The sequence below is a fragment of the Perissodus microlepis genome, chromosome 14 (genome assembly GCF_051167445.1).
Source record: "Perissodus microlepis isolate ML-2025 ecotype Zambia chromosome 14, ASM5116744v1, whole genome shotgun sequence".
In the NCBI taxonomy this organism is placed as follows: Eukaryota; Metazoa; Chordata; class Actinopteri; order Cichliformes; family Cichlidae; genus Perissodus; species Perissodus microlepis.
Genome location: NC_140474.1, coordinates 9,183,179 through 9,204,356, shown reverse-complemented (window position 1 = coordinate 9,204,356; position 21,178 = coordinate 9,183,179). Strand labels below are relative to the sequence as shown.

At 38.7% G+C, this 21,178-nt stretch overlaps 1 protein-coding gene across 5 annotated transcripts in view; it reads left to right on the top strand.

Annotated features, from left to right (window-relative positions):
- nbeab (neurobeachin b) overlaps positions 1-21,178 on the top strand; it is a 199,838-nt gene that overhangs the window by 158,296 nt on the left and 20,364 nt on the right. For all 5 annotated transcript variants that reach the window (XM_084950036.1, XM_084950038.1, XM_084950037.1 and 2 more), the window contains 6 exons: positions 330-447; positions 537-639; positions 1,337-1,452; positions 4,799-4,911; positions 17,214-17,354; positions 18,394-18,513. In XM_084950036.1, coding sequence (XP_084806162.1) covers positions 330-447; positions 537-639; positions 1,337-1,452; positions 4,799-4,911; positions 17,214-17,354; positions 18,394-18,513 — 711 coding nt within the window. The remainder of the gene's footprint in view (positions 1-329; positions 448-536; positions 640-1,336; positions 1,453-4,798; positions 4,912-17,213; positions 17,355-18,393; positions 18,514-21,178) is intronic.

Genomic DNA, 21,178 nt, shown 5'->3' with positions numbered 1-21,178 from the left:
GTAGCAGGCAAAGGTTTCCTGTCTCAATAATTGTATTTGTGGTTCCCATGAAAACAGGTTTCCACTAAAAATACCCCCCAAAACAAAACAGTATGTACAGTAATGTTTTACTCGGGTTTGTTTTCCTGTCAGTGCTCTGTTACAGTCTCCTCACAGCTTTGACACCTTTCATCATATCTGCAACGTACTGCATTCCGATCCTTTGGTTGCTAAATTGCTAAATAAAGACATCAGTAGTCTATTTCACTCTTCATCTAACATTATATTTTGTTTTATACAGCTACGATAACCACAGGACATTTTTTTCTCTTCTCTTGTTCACCTTCTAGGTCTTACCATACACTGAGGGCTTGCATGGGAAGTGGATGTTCAGTGAAATTCGCGCAGTCTTCACTAGACGTTATCTCCTGCAGAACACAGCGCTGGAGGTCTTTATGGCCAACAGAAGTAAAGGCAGTAACAATTTAGAGAATTTAAAATTGAAGTGCTTATTTCCCATTTTTTATATAATAAGTGTTATCTTTTACTCTTTGCAGCATCGGTCATGTTCAACTTTCCTGACCAGGCCACAGTAAAGAAAGTCGTGTACAGTCTCCCTCGGGTGGGTGTGGGTACCAGCTATGGACTTCCACAAGCCAGGTAAGTTGAAATAAAGCAATCAAAATGCCGTTAAATGTTTAGAATTATTTTATGGCCTTGTTACCTCATCTGTGCTGTGTGGTGAAGAGTCTGTGCAGTACTGGCCTGCAGTAGAGTCATTTGAAGTCCCATTGCTCCAGTCATTGAAGTGGATGTGCACTGACCCTGACTGAGCTGACCTAATTCTCTGACAGAAGACTCTATACAAGAGGATTGCAGCCAGGCCAATGACCACAGGAAAAAAGATTCCCTTTAGACTCCAATGGTGCTAATAGGCCTTTTTATTTACTGCCGCAAAACTGGCAACTTGTAGGATATTTTGTGGATGTCAAGAAAGGCATCCTGCATTGTAGTTCAGCTTGAATAATTGTGTGATTTAGGGATTTTTAATTACCAACTGGCATTCACTTAATGTGCTAGAATAAAAGATATACAGCTATGAATACCATTTTGTTATACATCCTTCATCTCAGTATGTTAATTCTAAAACTGAGTAGTAGTGTTAAAACCTGAGACTGGCTTTTAATGTCATAATGTCATGGTTTGCAGCCAATCCTTTGAATTCAGTTCCCTATACAGGTTTTCTGTTGTTTTTTTTATTTTAAGTTCAAATTTTTTAACAAAATCAAGTTATAAAATATCCATAGCTAACACTAATCCTGTGGATATTGAGTTATTGTTTAAATGCTTTTTCCAGACGCATCTCCCTGGCCACTCCTCGTCAGCTTTTCAAATCCTCCAACATGACCCAGCGCTGGCAGAGGAGAGAAATCTCCAACTTTGAGTACCTCATGTTTCTCAACACTATATCAGGTAATGTTGTATGTATTGAATTTCTAATGTTGTGCAACTTTGAGATTTCTTTGCTTAAATTGAAAGTAGCAGAAGGTATAGTAATAATATATTCTCTTTTTCTCAGCCATCAGTTAAACAGACAGATTCTGACTTGTTTTCTTCCTTATCCGGACAAAATTTCCAACCGGTGAAATCGCAGAGTTTTAATCTATTATATATGTGAAACTTTCCCCATTAGAGTCTTATGGCTTTAAGGTTTGCTATCACGATCAATAAACTTTATGTGTCAGTGGTGCTGGAAGCTACTATCAGTAGCCTCAGTTATGTCGTATTTGTTTAAGAATCCATGGTAGTCTTAAGAGGTGCTCAACATTGTAAACTTCACTGCTCATGGGAGTATGCTGTTTGAAGCAAAGAGCAGGCGCAGCAGATTTTTCCAGATAATTAGTGCCTGGCTTTGTGAGAGTGTGCACACGTGTGTCTGCGGAGCTGAAAGGTTCTGTTGTCGACTCTCTGATCTGAACTGCAACTAACAGGGAAGGCAAGAGCGACTCTACGCTATTCTGCTCAGAAAGGTGTCATCCTCTCTCGCGCTGCATATTCATGCATATTTATATTTAGCTTGTGCTCGACTTCGATACATTATTGTCAGCTAATTAGATGTAAGGCAGACAGAAAAACATGCCCAAAATTCATTAAAAATCCCTGGTAATGACCTGGGCTGCCAGGGATGTCAGAATAGTGTGGAGCGGTAGACAGGCGGGGGGTGAAATGCTGGGAAGAGGTGCGAACGGGAAATGGTCTTCTAATTAAACACTATTCCACTGTTATTAACATCCTGCCACCCCAGCTCAGGCCTCAGCGCAAGTAGGTCTAACCACAACAATGCCCAACTCATCCTCCACACTCAGCCTGCTGTTTCCTTTTGAGTGCATGGCATTAACCTGGATAATTATGTTCTCTAGATTCCCCCAGACCCTGGTTACTCTGCAGAAACCTTCTCCATGAGTGCCTGTCAGACGTTTTCACTTGCTTGGCTAGTTTGGGATTTTCTAAGGCCAACCTGCTGCAGAATCGTAACTGATTGACTGGTTCAAGTTGATAATATTTAATAGTTAATCATTAAAAACCTGGGAACAATCTAATTAAACCTAGATGTAGTGAAACATCCTTTATTATTCTTTCCTTATTATTCCCATTTGTGCTTTAGTTGAAAAGTTGACTTTAGTAAATGTGTTTTTCTATTACATGATAGAATGTCATTCTAAAGCAGCAGGATGCATATGCAAAGATTCAATATGATACCTTGAATTTAGCATTTTGGTCATTCTGTCTTGCACTGAGCGTAACAAGCTGGGTAGTTACCAGCCAGTGATAACAGCTTGGTTAAAAACAGGAAAAAAATAGTAGTGGGCTCTCTAGTGTCTTTCAGTACAAACTTACCCTTAACAAAACAAGTTTGCACTCACTTAGTACTTACAGTAGCTAAATTATAGTAGCACAGTAGCCTTGAATTACACATGACTTTAGGTGTTAATACAATTTAGGGTGATTTATATAAAAACCCAACCTCTAGAATAGAGTAATGTGAAAACCAATGTACATCAAGGTTTGTGGGCATTCATTTAAGCACAGCTTTCTTAAGGCCCTGTCACAGCATTTCAGTCGGGTTAAAGTCTGGACTTTCACTGGGCCATTGCAGCACCTTGATGGTTTTCTTTTTCCGCACTTCTGTTGTAGATTTGCTGCTGTGCTTGGGAGCATTGTCCTGTTCTATGACCCAGTTTTTGACCAAGCTTTAGCTGTCAAACAGATGGACTCACATTTAAATCTATAATATTTTGGTACACAGAGGAGTTCATTGTCCACTGAATAACTGCAAGGTGCCTGGGTCCCGCGGTTGAAAAACAAGCTCAAATCATAACCCTTTCACCAACATGCTGACAGTTGGTATGAGATGTTTGTGCAAGCATGCTGTGTTTATTTTTTGCCAAACATAGCACTGTCCATTATAGCCAAACATACTTACTTTGGTCTGGTCTGTCCAAGGACATTGTTCCAGAAGTCTTGTAGTTTTTTTTTATATGCAACCTAGCCATGCTGCCATGTTTTGTTTTGTTTTTCTTTTTTTTCGGGGGGGGGGGGTTCTTGTTTGTTTTTGTTAGAGAGAAGTGGTTTTCTTCGGGTGGTTTTTCAAAAAAACATACTACTTCAGTCTTTTTCTAATTGTACTGACGTGAACAATAAGATTTAACATGTTATCTGAGGCCCTATGGAGCCTGAAATGAACTCTGACAGTTAATTCCTGTGGAAGCAGTATGGGGTGTACTTTCATACATTGGTTCTGAATTTGGGCTTCGTGTTTATTCACTAAATAATGACATTGTAATATGTCATGTGTAGTAGTGTCTTGAAAGGGAAATTAGCTGTAGAGATCAAAACTGTCTGCTTATTTCTGCTGTAGAGTTGGTTATTTTTCAGTCCTGGAATTGTTGCGTCTTTAGTATAGAATGTTTAACTAAAGAAGCTGGAAAATAGTTTGTATTCAATCACTGGACATTTCTAGGAAACATCTTTGTTTGTTTTAATCATATAAAGATAGGATATCCTAGGATACCATGGTCTGACACCTTAGAATCTCTTTTGTGCCCCTTTGTTTCATTTTTCCTGGAAAAGAAGTTGTTACATTTTAACTCTCAGTTTACTTTGAGCCAAAGTTTTCAGCATGATTTATCACAAGCAGTAAAAATTCTAGCAAAAAGCAGCCCCATCCCAGTCCTGGATTACAACTGGCCACCACCTGACCTTGCAGCTGTATCAATGTCATCTTCAAAGGAAAAGTCAAGCGTTATTGACAACATGGTACATGCTCTTGGCTTTTCCAGGTTTCCAAGTTTTCCAAGTTTTCTCATCTGAAAATCATATTTTCCTTTGAGAACATCTGGTCAATCAGCAATCAGATTTGCTGTGAGATTTCAGGCATTGGAAGTCATGTCCCCCAGAAGAACGTATACCTCCGCAATTACATTTTCTCCTAACTACTTGAAAATGCTTATGTTTTCCATATACTTAAAGACAGGCCTCCTGCAGTTCCCACAGTCTGTTAACAAAGGAGACACAGCAGGCAGAGTCATGGGAAACGCAGAATCATTCTCACATTTTCTACCATTAGTGTATGTGTTTTCTTGGCAGACTCTCTGTGAAGTGTGGAAGGAAGTCCGTCTGATTGGGGGCTTGTTGGAATGTTGCATGTTGATCCCCTAAAGTAACTGAAGCCTCAAGTGTACGCTGCCCTGCTTTCAACCCCTCTATTCGCCTCCAGCCCATCATCACTCACAGTTTTCTGTCTCCTCTGTGTGTTTAGGGAGGACATACAATGATCTGAACCAGTACCCGGTGTTTCCCTGGGTCCTCACCAACTATGACTCGGAGGAGCTGGACTTGACCCTGCCAGCGAACTTCAGAGACCTCTCAAAGGTACAGGGGCCTCTCGGCTGTTCACCTTAAAATGATGGAAAAAAGAGGGGCAAGAAGGGGCAGCTGGATCTAATGGCAGGGGATTTTCTTATTAGGAGTCAGATTGTAAAACAATATGGTATTTACTGGCAAAGGAATCATGTGCTATCTCTGCACTGAAGTGGAAAATGCTGGTTGTAGCATCATGAAATGCACTCATCTACTTTATACAAGTTTACTCCCTTATGTTGGGTGCTGCATTGTCTCAACACACAGTTTGTACTGTGTGCTTTGGATATACCCTTAACAAATCTCTGTGGTCTTGCATTAGAGAGGCTTTTACATGTTTTACTACCACAAGTCTAACTCGATGAACTTAGCAAGACAACACTGAGTTCATCATGGGGCAATCGTGGCTCAAGAGTTGGCAGTTCGTCTTGTAATCGGAAGGTTGCCTGTTCGAGCCCCGGCTCCTTGGGCAAGACGCTTCACCCGTTGCCTACTGGTGGTGGTCAGAGGGCCCGGTGGCTACAATGTAGCTTGCCATCACCAGTGTGTGAATGTGTGTGTGAATGGGTGGATGGCTGATCGTAGTGTAAAGTGCTTTGGGGTCCTTAGGGACTGAGTAAAGTGCTATACAAATACAGGCCATTTATCATCATACAACCCAGCATGATCAGCTCATGTTAAGTCATTATCATAACATAAATTAGAAATAGTTTTTTGAAATGCATATACAGCATCACAATATGGAAAATGTATACAAAATCAATATATACTGTAAGTTAAATCCAGTCTGCATAACACAAGAGTAAAATCATGACAACTTTATCCATGGGGGGCTAAATAATGGATATCTGCACAGCCTGAGTCTTCATACACTCAACACCAACTGTACGATTTCAAGGATATTTTTTTCCTCTAAATTCTGTCATGCAGCAGTTCAAGTTTCTGCGAGTAATATACTTTTATTTTCAAGGTCGATGAACTGATAAGAGAATTCATCAGCACAGTGCCGCAGTGAAAGATGTTCTAAATATGGCTTGTCCAAAAAAGATCAAGCTGAGAAATAGTAAGAGCTCGGGTAACAGTGCCAAATCACAACAGCTATGATACAATGTCCTTAATGCCCTGCAACCCTGATAGATAAAGTTCAGTGTTATGTTTGCTCTGTCTTTGAATGAGGGGGGGAAAAGGCAGCAGAACTGTGGCCTGGTTTATAGGTTTACCCCCTCCCCTTTCTGTCTCTCTTTCTTTCGCTCTCGCTCTCTCGCCCATGCACACTCCAGCTCACTGACCTGAAAACAGTCACATTCCTGTCTGAGCTCTCTCTCTCACTCACTTTATCGCTGCCTCGTTCCCCTCAAAGCACCAACACGCAGCCTAAGAGCCTCATTTTGCCATCTCAGTTCTCAACAGTTTGTATCAATTTTCAGCATTTCAAAGCATCTGTTTTCTTGGTTTTGTGGTGAGAGAGACGGAGGACTTTGAAATAAAAGTATGAAACAATCAGTCACAAGTTAAAGTATTGTTAATTTTAAAAAAGAAAGAAAGGTTTTACTCCTCTGGAGTACTAAACAGAAAACATTTTGGACAAACAGTTGTGTGTCTTGTCTTGTTGTTTTCTTTACCTGTGGGGTATCCAGGTGGGATGAAAAAGCCACAGAATGTGTATGCGTGTGTATAGAGATGTGTGTGTCGAGGGGAGTGATCAGGGCTGTGCCATGTGGAACCCTCCTGCCCCGGGGAGACAGTTATGTATTGTAATGTATTCTAGTGACATCCTCCCATGCTGTTTACAGGGCCGAGCTGCCTTCATTAGCATGAGTTCACAGCCTGTGTCTCCTGACAGTTGTCCTTGGAACCCCGGGGCTCTTACCTCCAAAAGTTCACATAAGCTGGTGTAGCAGAGAGGGACGACGGCCCCCACTCTTCTCCTCTCTGTTTCATCTGCCCTTTTTTGTTCATTTATGGATCAGTGGTAGTAGCAGTAGTCTCTGGAGACATTCATTGTATATTAGGTGGTGACTTTCTTCTGTGTTTAGCCAGGGATTTGTACATGTATCAGGAAACTGAGGCTGGATATCATTTCAAATTGTTTTATACAGTACCCATGTTTTAGTACCATTAAGAATACGTTACTAGTTCTTGAGGAATTCAGTCTTTTTCAGATTAATCTGAGTCAGATTTCTGGGTAAGTGTTTGGTAGGTGATGACGCATCAGTCCTGTTACTGGGTCCAAGTCTCTTAACGAGTTGGCTGAGACTCTTGTCTTTTTGTTCTATATTGCTGCATCCCTTGTTTACTGCATATTCATAAATCCTAAAAAAAAAAAAAAAGGATTTATGAACTTGTTTAGCTTTTATTTTCAGTACTGTTGATGTGTACATACCTTTAAGCTGAGCTCTTCAAATCTCACCATGTACACTACAGCCTCTGGGCTCACATTGCCCCTGCTATATTGACCAATATTTTAACCCTGAAGGAATGACTCGCTGTTGAGGCAAGTAAAATTTTTGTGTAGAGATTTAATTAAGGATTGTGACTTTTTCAGTAGCAAATAATTCAAACTGGGGACCAACACAATTATTACTAACCTAGTCGAGGATAAGTGATCTCAGATGTTGTTTGCTCTAGCCTTGTATATTTTTCCCCACTATTAGTCAGTTTGATCTTCATTTACATCCAAAGTTATAGCAAGGGGGGCATTATTATTATTTTTGCTGTTTTAGAAATACCTCACACAGAATGTGTACATCTTTGTTGGCTAACTCTACCTCAGTGCTAACTTCTATGGGCCCAGTCACACAGGCTGAGGGACCAGTTAGCCCACTCTGGCAACTGTGGATTATAAGAGAAAAATTTCCTGACCAGCTGGTAAGCGGATGCTGGCTGTCCCTAGGTGAAATTGGTCGCAAATAAGTTGCTGCACCAAAAACCTTACTGTGTTGCTAGCAAATTTCTGTGGAAGATGCAGACCTGTCTGCAAATTCTCACCAATTACTCATCTTCAATGCAAATTGTGGACAACCTCAGAAATCTAGTGATCACATCAACAGCACGGAGAGTATGGTGCACTGTATAACGTACCTCATTGTGAGCAGTTTCACCAAAAGACTGTCAGCAACCACTCACCAGGGAATACACACTTTTCTAGCGATGTCTGATTGCCAGGGGGTTGCCAACCAATCTCTAGACCTGAGGTAACTAAGGCCTAGTTTCATTCAGCCTTTGCTTTTCCACTGATAGCTGGATGCTATGCCTAATGGTGACACCTAGGAGAATAAATATACTGGTGTTTTTATTGAAGGTGAAAAAAGACAGACAGTTTTTAAAGCTCACTGGTATCCCAGAATTTGTCTGCTTTTGGTAATTGGAAGATCTGGAAAATAGTACATTTAGTTACACTTTGGATAGGCTCTCAGTCTATCACATGAAATAAAAAAAAATTTAAAAAAGCATGTTTTGCTTGTTTTTTATATTGAAGGAATTCAGGCTGTCCCTGAACTTAGCAGATTACACCCCACATTACGGGTTGCAACAAAATGTTCTTTAAATAAAGTTTTTATTTTAACTTGTCTGTTTATTTTTGCCCTGTGGTTTAGTAAAATCAAGTCACCCAATGTAATATCACCTGTCACGTGAGAACTCAGGTTGCAGCATTAAGAAGACAAACTATCACATCATTACTCTTAGGTTAATACAATATAATTGCAGTACAATTAGGCAACATTAAGGCTTTGTAAATTGTTATTAGATTAGTATTCATAACCTCATAGGGACATTGCACAGTTTGGGAGGTTTTCTTTCTCACAGACGAGTCATACCTGAGACCTGTTTTCCAATTATGTGCAACTGTCACTTGATGGACAGTATTGTCTAAACCGCTCGACATCCGTACTGATCTACTTAATGAGAACCTCCCAAACCTGTACACACCTACATTTCCTGCATTCAGTTAGCTTCAAAGTTCTGCTGAATGCTGTGTCGATTTGCCTCGAGGCCAGAGTTCTGCATATTTGGATGTCAGCTACATTCTCATGCAATGAAGTGTTTCATTAGATTCTAATGATTATTTTTTGACAAACTGACAAGTAGATGATAGATGTATGGAAACTATCTTCCTCATAGCTGTTAAATGATGTGATGGAAATGTATTTAATTGCATAAGAAAGCAAAGGAAGCAGATGTTGCTCAACATGCTTCTTCTTCACACAGAAAAATTTATTACGTGTATCTTTTGAAAAACATTTTGACAGACATAACAAAAATGTGACACAAGCGCAGATTTTATTCAATTTAAATATATATTTCCACCTTAACAAATTCGAAAAAAAACCCTCATGGTCTTGAAAGAGATATAATATAAAGGAGGCTGTTTTCTTCCTCTCTGAGCTGAGAATCTCTAACAGAAAAACTTTCAGTAACACAGACACAGCTTGGCTGCTGCAAAGCACTCCCTCCACACTTTTCTCTCTATAATGGAGGCTTCATCACTCACACTTCCGCTTCAGTCAGGCTGTTTGGAGCACATCTGCTTTATCTTGAGTTGGAGCAACTTGATTGCATTAGACTGGAGCTGCATGCAGCCCTGCCTCTGACGAGGCAAGCAAAAACGACTGTGACTTCCCCTGACAGAGCACCACAGCAACATACTGTAATGTAATTTCTTTTGAAATATAAAATGCAATATGCGTCTCTTTGGGAGGTAGCTTAGATATGACCAAACAAATGGAGACACTCTCTGCACGCTCACTCACCAATGGCCACGTTCATTTCCTACATCTTTGGAGTGCAACACCACAAATGATCCTGATTAAATCTGAAGTTAAATCCAAGTTTGATCATACTTTGTTTAGCTGCATTTCCCTTGGTCAGGTGTTATAGAAGAAATGAAGTCAGATGGGAGAAAGTGTGGCGTTGTCTGAAGCTGTTGTTTTCATGGTCTTATATCTGTAATCAGTGTGATATGTAATGTAAGGAGAAGGTAAGAGGCTATTATTGTTTGTTGAACAGATGCAAGCAAAGCTTGATTTTTGCTTATCAACAGATGGTGAGTATGACAGGAATAAGCGACCAGTGAAATCCTTTGTGTCTTTTCTTACATTACTGGAGACATTGTACATTATTTTGTACAGTTGTTTAAACAGAAAATCAACTTTTTATATTTCCATACATTATTCATTGGCGTATTTCATTCATTCTCCATAACCAGTTTAATTAAACTTCGATTTTTGGGACATAGTTTCACTTATACATTTTGTCCTTTTGTTTTTTAAGGTTTTAAGGAAATTCTTTTTTACCACAGATCAACCACATAGTTCATTATTCAGATGTATTCAATGTTAGAGGTAAACCTAAACAATCATACTTAGACATCTTTCAATAGACTAGTATGCCTTCTTAATACTGGAACAGGAAACCATGACAACAGGCATTGAGGTGTGTAGTATAAGCCTGTAGCAACATGCCCATGCTAATGGGCAAGGCCTGTTGGTACTGTTGGCAAAGAAAAAAAAAAAAGGCAGCGTGGGGGGTGTAGCTGTTGTTCATATGCTAAAAATCGGTCATTTTAGCTCATGGCTAGGTGGTGGGTTGGCAATGTGATGCTATCATAATAAACCATGCCTACTTCAGCTTTTAGGGATATAAATTAGATGTTATTGTTGTGAGATAAAATGGATAGAATGATTTTTATAAGCCATTATAGATGTATAAGTGCTAAAAACTGGTCATTTTAGCCCATTGCTAGGTGGATACTTGGCAGCATGATATCTAAAATAGATATGAATCTACAGGACCCAAGATGTACCTGTATGCAAAGTTTTGTTGTTCAAATTCATTTGGTCTAGGAAGCGTTCACAGACAAAGAAACAAACACACAGAGATTTTATGTATTATAGCAAAAATGTGGACATGTACAGAATTTGGGTTAAACTGGAAGTGTCCTTATTTTTTTATGCTTAAATTCCACTAGAACAACTGCATGGGAGCTTCATTGTGTCAGTCCTGCATGCTGTTGTAGCTGAGTGCATTATTTAGGCAAACATGTTATGGATGTAGTCTCTTTTTCAGGCTACCCAGAGTCATTTCAGTACAATGTGTGGACTTAAAGTCACCCTTCATTTTGCCACAAACTGGTTGCGCTCATAGCTTAAAATGAGAACTAATTAGATAAATGTTTCTTTCAATTAGTATACAGATTTACTCTGTTAATAATCATCTAATTGTAGCTGCAGTTGGATTTGGTACAACCAGACATGTGTTCATGATTTTTTTAAGATGGTGAATCGTAATACTCTACAGTGTGGTGCTGATTTTGGAGTAATAAAGTGAGTTCATTAAGCATGAATACAAGATTTCAGTTTACAACCTCATCTTTACAAATAGGTGACCATTGCTTTTGTTACCCTAATATGCAGTCTACACACGGACCACTGTTCAACAACTATACTTTGAATTTATTTACGGAGTTTATTTACTTTTTTGCGTATTTGTCTTACATGTTTCAGATTATCGACTGGATTTTAACACTGAATAACGATACCATTGGATAAATGTGAAACACACTTTTTAAAGATGATTTCACTGAAGGGAAAAAAGCTATCTAAAACTACCTGGCCCTATTTGAAGAAGCAATTACCCCCTTGTCCGTAAAAAAAACATCATACCAGCAATCGAACCGGATGGTGGTTGTGATGTTCTGCGAATGCATTGCTCCTTCAGGAGATGGACAACTTGCTGTAACTGACGGAATGATGAGGAATTCTGCTCTCAAGTAGAAAATCCTGAAGAAGAATGCCTGGCCATCCATTTGTGTTCTGAAGCTCAATTGCACTTGAATTATGCAGCAGGACAATGATGTGAAACAGAACAGTCCACCTCTAAATGGCTCAAAAAGATCAAATATAAGATTCTGGAATGATCTCGTCAAAGTGTACGCTTAAATCAGATTGAGATGCTTTGGCATTACATTAAATGGGCCATTTATGCTCGAAAACCCTCCAGTGTGACTGAATTTAAACAATTCTGGAAAGAAGAGTGGACCAAAATCCCTCCACAATGATGTGAAAGAATTTTTGCCAGTTATCGCAAAAGCTTGATTGCAGTCCTTGTTGGCAAAGTTGGCAAACCGTTTTTAGGTTTAGGGGGCAATTACTTTTTTTTACTTAGGGCCAGGTAGGTTTGGATAGTCATTTTCCCTTAATAAATGAAATCATCAGTTACAAACTATATTTTGTATTTACTCAGGTCAAGAAGGGGGCCAAAACTTTTTCATGATAGTATGTTTACAACTATATCATCATGTGAGACACGCCCAGTTTGGTATTTGTCAGCTTCATAGCCCATATTTTTGGTTTGTACTAGCTATATAACAACCCTGACTTATGCAGTTTTGAAAAATCACCCTTTAACAAATGTGTGAAAAACCCTTTTCTTCAGCGACCTGGGTCTTGTGGCTTTCCCATGTAGGGAAGGTGTTTAGCTGTGGATTTTTTTTTTAAATGAATTTAGAGCCACACAGAAGAATTAATAGGAAATACTTTGTCAATTAAGGTGTGTTTGGATCTCTTCCCTGCAATTTGGTGCTCCAGTTTCTGTTAGTTTAGGTAGAAGTCTTGGTAGAGGCACTTTGAATGTACCCAAATTATAAATCTTAGTGTAGTTAATTGTTATAATCTTTCATCAAAATATGTCACCTATTCTCTCATTTCAACACATTTTAGTAAATTTTCCAGCTTTCTCTTTGGCACCATAATATTAAGCTGAGCAAGTAAGCCTTTTTATAAACTTACCACTATTGCCAGTTTGGCATTCCTCTTTATTCTCATTAGTACCTTCAGCTGTCTTTTCTTCACTTTTCTCCCCCTGTCACATGTATTTACCTGGATCTTTTATACAGCTCTAACCTGCATTAGTCACACTAGCAGTGCTTTTACAGAGTGTGAGACGTCTTGTGGCTTACACCCCAATCCAGCTGGGCCAAGACGTCACATGCAAGGCTATTATCACCCCATAAATCTGCGCAGATCTCAATAAACTTCTCTTTCAGTCTATTCAATTGTGCTAACACTGATGTGGACTGCCATTAGATTTTAAGAAAGGACTGAAAAAAGTAAAAAGAGACTGCATTTAGTTTTGACTTAGAGCTTCAGGAATGTGCAGTGCACCACACGCAGATACAATGGTAATCTTCTCAGTGAGCAAGAGAGTCTCCCATATTGAGGTTTCATAGTGACTACACCCAGCTAAAACAATAACAGTGCAGTTTTTAATAACGTTAGAATAGACATAAGCCTCAAACTGCTTTTATTTTATTTCTTCTGACCTCTGAGCTGCAGCTTCCAGGTAGAAAAGCTGCCATTGATTACATTACCAGTCACCCTTCCCCCTGTGCAACTGATTCAGTGGTACTGAGTATATTAATATTGACTGCCAATATGCTTCTAAGGCTCTCATATTGGATGAGGTGATTGAAAAGGCAGAGAAAGCAATTTATTCACCACTAAATGTATGTTTAATGGGAGTAATTCTGTTGCCTTAAAACACATAAAAATGAAACAGCTGCCAAAGGGCTAAAACCCAGTGATGGTGTCAGTTTAATATAGAAGTTATTGCTAAGGCTGTGGTTAAAAAAAAAACCCTCTAAGATTTTGCCTAACAGTGAAAATAATTGGATAGATGTAAAATATATATATAGCAGTGATTATTTATGGGGTCTAAATAATTAGGCAACAGGTTTTTTTTAAATGCAAAGCTGTGAAGTTCCAATCATTTCTGCTTGTTTTTTGTGCGCATATTATGGGGAGTATTTTTAATAATGAGCAAACTTTTCTGCTAAAAATACTAGCCATACTGGGGGGTTTTTAAGATCATTTTTTTCTCTGAAAAACTGATCTTCAGTTTCCTTCAGTTGATAATTTTAAGAGTGTGTATTGTACACTTTTAAAACCATGGCTGTGGCTTACCTCAATGTCTAAGCCTCCAGTAATATAACACAGTGTTGCATTATTAGATTTCACTGTATTTTCCTGGTACTAAAAACAGCTATGTGTTAAAGCACAAAGGATTGCTGACCCAGGTGGAGATTTAAAGGGTGACCACCCCACACATGCACATAGCCCGTAAAGGGCACATGCACAGAAATTGAGATTCAGTAGCTACTATTGTTATAGCAGTTTTTAACAATGTCCACATTGGTCTTTATCATGTGCTACTAAAGTTCAGCATGCCTATATAAGCAAATTCTCAGATCAAGTGACCAACAAATATAATATTTGGTTACAGTGATTTACAATACAGGAAAACTTCATTTTCTGTGCCACCCAAATGTGTAAGTACTAGCATCAGAGTGGCCACCCCAATAAATATTAGCTCCCCCACTGTGTTAAAGCCAAGAGTAGCAGTTCAGAGTAAAGTGCTTGCCATGATGGGTGTGTTGGGTGTAAATAAGGTCAGCTAGGGTTAATCCACATGGATTAGCCACAGCGTTTTAGTAGGAGACACACATATCTTTTCCCTCCATCCTTAACACACCATCCTGCTAACCCCTGCCAACATGCCTATTTAAATTTTAGACAGAAGACAGCGCAACAGTTACTTTAAGGGTTCAGAAGAATAACAGGCTCTGACAGACAATTGCCAGAGTAAAGCTCCATGTCTGCCCTGAACTTTCCACTGCTTCCCACCCAGTATTACTACAAATGTCCCAACTGGTACCTTCCAAGATTCTGCAGCTTTCTTTACATTAATTCTGTCCAGTTATTCTTCAGCTATTGCTACATTTAATTTGTTCTTAATTTAAGTAAGAACAGAGAACTAATTGACATGAGATGCTTGAGATGTTCCTATGAGGATAAGTGAAGTAGGATTCATTACTTTAAAACTGCAAAAAAAAAAATCCCATAAAAATAAAAAATGTTTGGACCATAATGTTACTCTCACTATTTTGATATCATAGGTAAGCAAATCATCCACATCCCCATGCAGGAATTAGTGTGCTTCACATGTTGTTTTTCCATGCACTATAGTTTTTACAAACTGCAATGATGAGCCAAATAGTGAGGGCTACAAAGTTAAGAAAGTGCCTTTTAGGAATATACAAAAATATGAATTTTCTATGCTTTTTTTCCAGACTTATACAGCATTGTTGTTTTCTATAACCTTTGCATGACCACCATAGATTTGCTTGTACATAAAAATGTAATTTAGATTGGAGATGACTCATGAGACGTGCTGTAATATTTAGAAATTATGCATGCAAAACAACACAGGACTGACTAGTCTTGTTGCCCAGGGATCAAGTGGAATATATTATACAAGTCAGTTTAGCACTCATGTTTAGTTTTTTTTATTTCACAGAGAAGATAGTTTTCTTTTGAAAAAATATGAGATCTAAGTTGACACTGTATAATAGGAATGATGAGTTCATGATTTTTGCGTCTGTCTCTGATATATGGACCCATAACTTTCTGTTATGTGAGATAACCATAAGCCAAATTCAAAATGTCTCCATAGATCTTATGGAGATTTTTTTCAAAGGAACTGCTTTATAGTTAAGTGTTGCAGAAAATGCCAAAAGCTGTTATTTCCAGTTTTTTAGCAGGCCAAGCAGGTGGCTACAAGTCAGGCTAATAAACGTGGTTGTGATGAGAATGTGGTAACAACAAAGCAATATCAAATACTCATGCAGGCATACAGTAAAGAATAACATATAAATACAGAATATTTATGTTAGAATAAAATGACTTAATTTTTTTTAAATCTTTCATTTTATTTACGAACATTCTTAAAATTCTGCAGCACAGTCCTCACTGAAACAAACACTTACTGAAATTTCTGTATTTTTTTTCTTAAATGCAAACCTAGCCCAGTTTAAAAACAGCAAGCACCAGTAACTACAACATAGCCTTGCTTAAACTTCAATTTGAGTGCTTATAGTTTTAACAGTAGAGTTGTTATTATCATGAATACTGGTAGCACTGATTTTTTTCTTTTATTCAGTTTTGAATTTAAATAATAAGCTATTTGCAGCTTGTGTCTATTTTGACTGTGCTTGGTGAATATTTTGAACAGGAAGATAATGAATGACTAAGTTGTCTCACAGCATACTAAATTCTGCAGAGACACTGAACCTGTACATTTGACCCTTAAGGATATACGGAGGTTCATTACTGAGATTTATGCCACTATGACAGCTACATGTCCTACATACAATATGTCTGGTTATTTCAACTCTATACTGTAGTTGTTGTTATATTCATAGAAAAACAGGATTTTATTTGGCTCTCTTTACTTTGATATATTCATTGTTTGAATATCATTTGTTAAAAAAAAGCTTTCGCATTGTCTTCTATTTGTGAAATAACCAGAAATGTCAGAAACTCTTAAGAAGGAAGGTATCAACAAAAGACATGATGACAGATTTATCTTTACATCATGTGACATCCTACCTGTTTACAGTAGGGAAAAAAACAAACAGAAAAAAACCCACAAACTTTTAAATTCAGTGCACTGGACAAATAATCCTCAACACACTTTCAGACTTTAGGGTCAATTAAAATTTATAAAAGGACCAACTCTAAGGTTTGTTTACCTTACAAAACATGAGACTTGCAGACATGTAAGTACACCATTATTCAATTCTAAGATTTTATATATCAATACATAATAAAAATATTTGTTTTTTCTTGGTTCTTAAAATTTGGGTAAATCCAACCTCAGATCAAAAACAACACATGAAATATTACCCATTGTCATTCATTAACAAAAACTAAGCCAAAGTGCATAACTGCAGGAGAAAATATGAGAAACCAAGTAAACCCTTGCTGCTTCACTAGCATCCCAAACATACAATCACATTTACAACAGAATGGGAGTAAAAAGGTGAAATCAATCAAGCGGATGAACCTGATTGAAATGCTGTGGGACTTTAAGGGAGTCGTGCATGAACAAATGCCTGCAAACTTCAATTAACTTTATATCATGAAGAAAGGGTGAGCCAAAACTCCTCCACTGTGATACAAGAGACTTATAAAGCAACACAGAAAATTAATGGGGCGCACTGTATTTGGCTTTGTTTTTTGTTAAGTAAAAAACAACACAGTGTGTTTTTGTTAATCTGAGATTGTATTGAAATCATTTTAGAACCCGGTAAAGCCAGATTTGTTTTCCCCTGATAGTGTAAAAACCTTACAACTTTTTCACATGACTGTACAAAGCATATGTAGTACATCTTTATAAAGGCTTTTAAGTGGAAACGGAATACAAGAAAATCGATAATTGCCACAACTAAGCCTGTTTTGTCCTCATTTCCTTTTCAGCCTATTGGTGCCCTGAACCCAAAGCGTGCAGCATTCTTCACTGAGCGTTATGAGTCATGGGAAGATGACCAGACACCACCTTGTCATTACAACACCCACTACTCCACAGCTGCCACCACCCTGCACTGGCTTGTCAGAATTGTGAGTAAAACCTCTCTTGCAGCTACCCTCCCTCTTATTATTGTACTATGTGCAAAATCCCCGAATTAGTCAAGTATGTGAATAGGAATGAAGTCAAACCCAGACCTCAGAGAGTTTTTCATTTTTTGTCTGCATTAGTTGATTGTCACTTGTCAGACTTGATGATGCTGTTTCTTTGAGGTCTGTTGGCTTCTGCACAGGAAGCAGCTCGACATCTCAATTTGATTGGGCCTAAGTTAGACCAATGGCGCTCAGAAAACACATTTCACAGGCCAGTAAACCAGCATATGTGAACTAAATAAAGAGTGGCTGGGTAATGATTTACAGAGGCTGCTGTGACAGGTTTATGTGTTTCAGGCAACCCAGTGAGCGCTGGAGACATGTCCATCAAGGTTACTGAGCACTGTCCTCATTTACTCTAGAAGAGGAAGAACATGTACTTCCAGTCTGTTCCCAACAAAAAAGCTCTTCTAACCTCCACCACTTCTTTGAGTTGCTGCACATGTGATTTTAAAAAATCTTACTAATTTGAAGGCGCTTTATGAGGAATTTGTACTGTATTTCTCCCCCTCCCCCGTCATTAGTAGAAAGAGGCTGATGAACTGAGGGAGCTCCCTTGACAGCAGTTAGATTGGCCTCACTGGGTTTGTTCTCACAATCTCTTTCTTCCTCTGGTGAGTGATCCTTCCGCTCCAACCGGCAATGGTTGCCATCTCAGTCTAAGAAAACCAAATTTGAGCCAATTATCATTATGGCTTACTGTACTCAGGAAGAGCACTAATTAATTTTCCCTCAGGCTTGGATACAATGAAAGAAGGATCTCTGCTACAGAAAAAATAACAATGAATAATACAGAAAATTCAGGCTATTCCCGTGCATTTAAAATTTAATCCTCATGGTTGAAAAAATATTTTAAATTCTCAGATTTTGACAGGTGCAATCAAATTAGATGTCAAGAGGGTGAGAAAATAATAATCAGGACTTTAAATCTGGGTGGAGATATTTGACTTTTGTGATGAATACATGTCTTTCCTTATAGGAGCCCTTCACCACGTTCTTCCTCAGTGCCAACAACAACAAATTCGATCACCCCGACCACACGTTTTCAGGCATTTCCCGATCCTGGAGAAACTGTCAGAGGGACACCTCAGATGTAAAGGTGAGAATCACAACAAAGGATATACTAAAACATCTGTATCTATAAATACAATTGATATACATTTTATTCCTTGCTAGTTTCCTTTTTAAAGCTTGTGTTGTGGACTTGTGGGTCTTCGAAAGGCAATTCTTACAGCAAAGATGGTTGAAAAGAATTTATTGCACAAGTCAATGCAAAATTATAGTAATATAGCATACATCTATATATGTTGCAAAATACCAAACCAAGCCTCTTTTTTCATATGCTCTCCTCCTTTCTGTGCCTCAAAACCACTGCAAAAATATATACCATCAATTATAAATGCCTCTTCCAAACAGTGAATCTCAAAGAGCCGTAGTGCACGGGAATACCCTATGCACATTTGATTTATCTCATGCAGAGAGCAAACTATCTCAGAGGTAGAACAATCCTGCTTTTGAACAAAGTCTGCATCTGGGAGAAGAACAAAACCATCTCTCCGCAAATCCACAGAGCAGTCATCGAAAACGCTGAACCCTGCTGATTTGTCTCCGTTTTGCCCACTGCATAACACGCAGCAGGGATACACACTGACCTCAAAGTGTCATATATTTCCAGCACACCCTGCATCGGGTAGTGTTGCCGCAGGCAATTAATAAAGCATTAATGACAAAAGCTATTTAAAATGTAGTCTTTTATGTACAGACAGAGCTTTTACTTGCCAGAATCTGGGGGAGAGCAGCTAGCAATCCATGTGAGGCAGAGGTAGAAAGCTGCAAACCAGTGAACAACTGAATAGTCAAACGCCACCCTGTTAACAAATACAGTCTACTTTCAACTACTTGTATGTCTGCATGCATTTCTTTTTACACACATAGCATTGCCAGTGATCTATTAGGAGAGCTGCTGGACTGTGTGTGAAACTACAGGATTGCTACCAGTATTTCATAATGAATTAGTAGAAGGAAAATATTGTGCAAGAGCTTGTATGAATTAGTCATAGTGCAACATGATAAACTATAAGGAAATATAGCATTATTATTTGCTGTAATCTTTTAAAAAATCATTTACCTTCCAAACTATTGAAATTGTCTTTTTAAATGTGTAATTTTGGTTCGCATACCTGTGTTAACAACATTGCTCAGCATAGTTCTTCTTTTGAAAAGGATAGGCTGTTTGTCTGGCAGGCACAGAAACAGGTCTCCATGCATGCCAGACAGACACAAAAATGCCATTCCCGGACCCAGCAGAGAGTACAGGGTTAAGGTCATTTCAGCCCAGTACACCAAGCCGGCCCACTGAGCTTCTAATTTAAAGGGATCTTGTTTTTTACCAGGGTCTCTCCTTCATTAACCCCAACCTCCTCCAGCAGTAATGACAACAAGACCAAGGCAGTCTGAACCCCTGATGGGGATGACCTCCTAAAAGAGCAAGTCAAATGGAAACAACCCTTCACCGACCAAGCCCTCACCTCCCCGACCACCCCATCATTAATGTTAATGTGCATCCATACTTCTCATTTATTTCGGTGTGCACTGGTGTAGTTATGTTTAGCTGGCACAGCCACCTATGGGCAAAGACGAGGAGACTTTTCTTGGAGGTATTGGACACAAATCTACACGTTCGTCTTCATGCACACAGAGAGAACTGCCACCATGTTGTCTGAAGGAATCCAGCAGCACTCCGTTGGTGACAGATTTTGACGAACATGTCATTAAGGTGACACAGTGTAAAGCAACGGAGGCTTGTGTGATTGACTTGTTAGCCCATTACAATGCTGTTGCAGAATTAATGGCTGCCATGGGAGGGTGGCTTGAAAACGGAGCTGGCAGTTTTAACGGCTTGGCGGTGAGTTACGGCAGGAAGTTTACAAATGAAAAAGAGGAGGGAAAGTGTGGCTGTGTGTATGTGAGAGACAGGAGGAAGCAGAGAGGAATGGCTACTTTACTCCCTTCCCTGTCGTGTGCAGAGGGTGAAATGTGACCAACAGCAGACCAGCAGGGTTATTGGCCTGTACCATGTCATGCTAACTCGTTCTCTCAAAACCCAGTGATTTATGGCTGCCTGAAAGCCCAGCACGTTATGTATCCCATAGGCAATATAAAACTCCATAGGACCACTGAATCTGACAAACACAGCATTCATAAAACAAGCCAAATACAAAGAGTTAAGGTACTTGTACCCTGCTTTATTTTCTCACGCTAAAAGGTAGACATTAACTTGTCTTTTGTACATGTTTTTAATGAGGACAGAGTGGAGGATCTACATTCCTTGTGTGCATATGCCTGGCTGTGCAAATGCTTGACTCACTTAGCCATTTAGAGTGATCAGAGGGGTCACAGTGGGAACTGCAAAATACCAATTTACTTTTAAGTCAGCATTTTTTTTTTTTTTTTTTTTTGCGTTTACCTGTCCAGCACATGCAGTACTTTATGGATTGTTTGCCACAGGTCATTATTTAATCTAATAATGCTATAACTATGTCATCAATAAATAATAAAAAGAAAAGCTTTTTACAAGCTGATATTTTTGTGACTTTCCAGGACAGTCTTTACAGCATTTCATCTGTATGCCTTTTTTTGTTATGTATAGTGGCTCAAGTAAGGTCTCTTCCATTTACAAATATATAAAAGGCTGACTGGCATAAAAACTCTATCCTAATACACATAATGTGCTTTGGGTAATAGTCAGCAGTAAAGTATACATG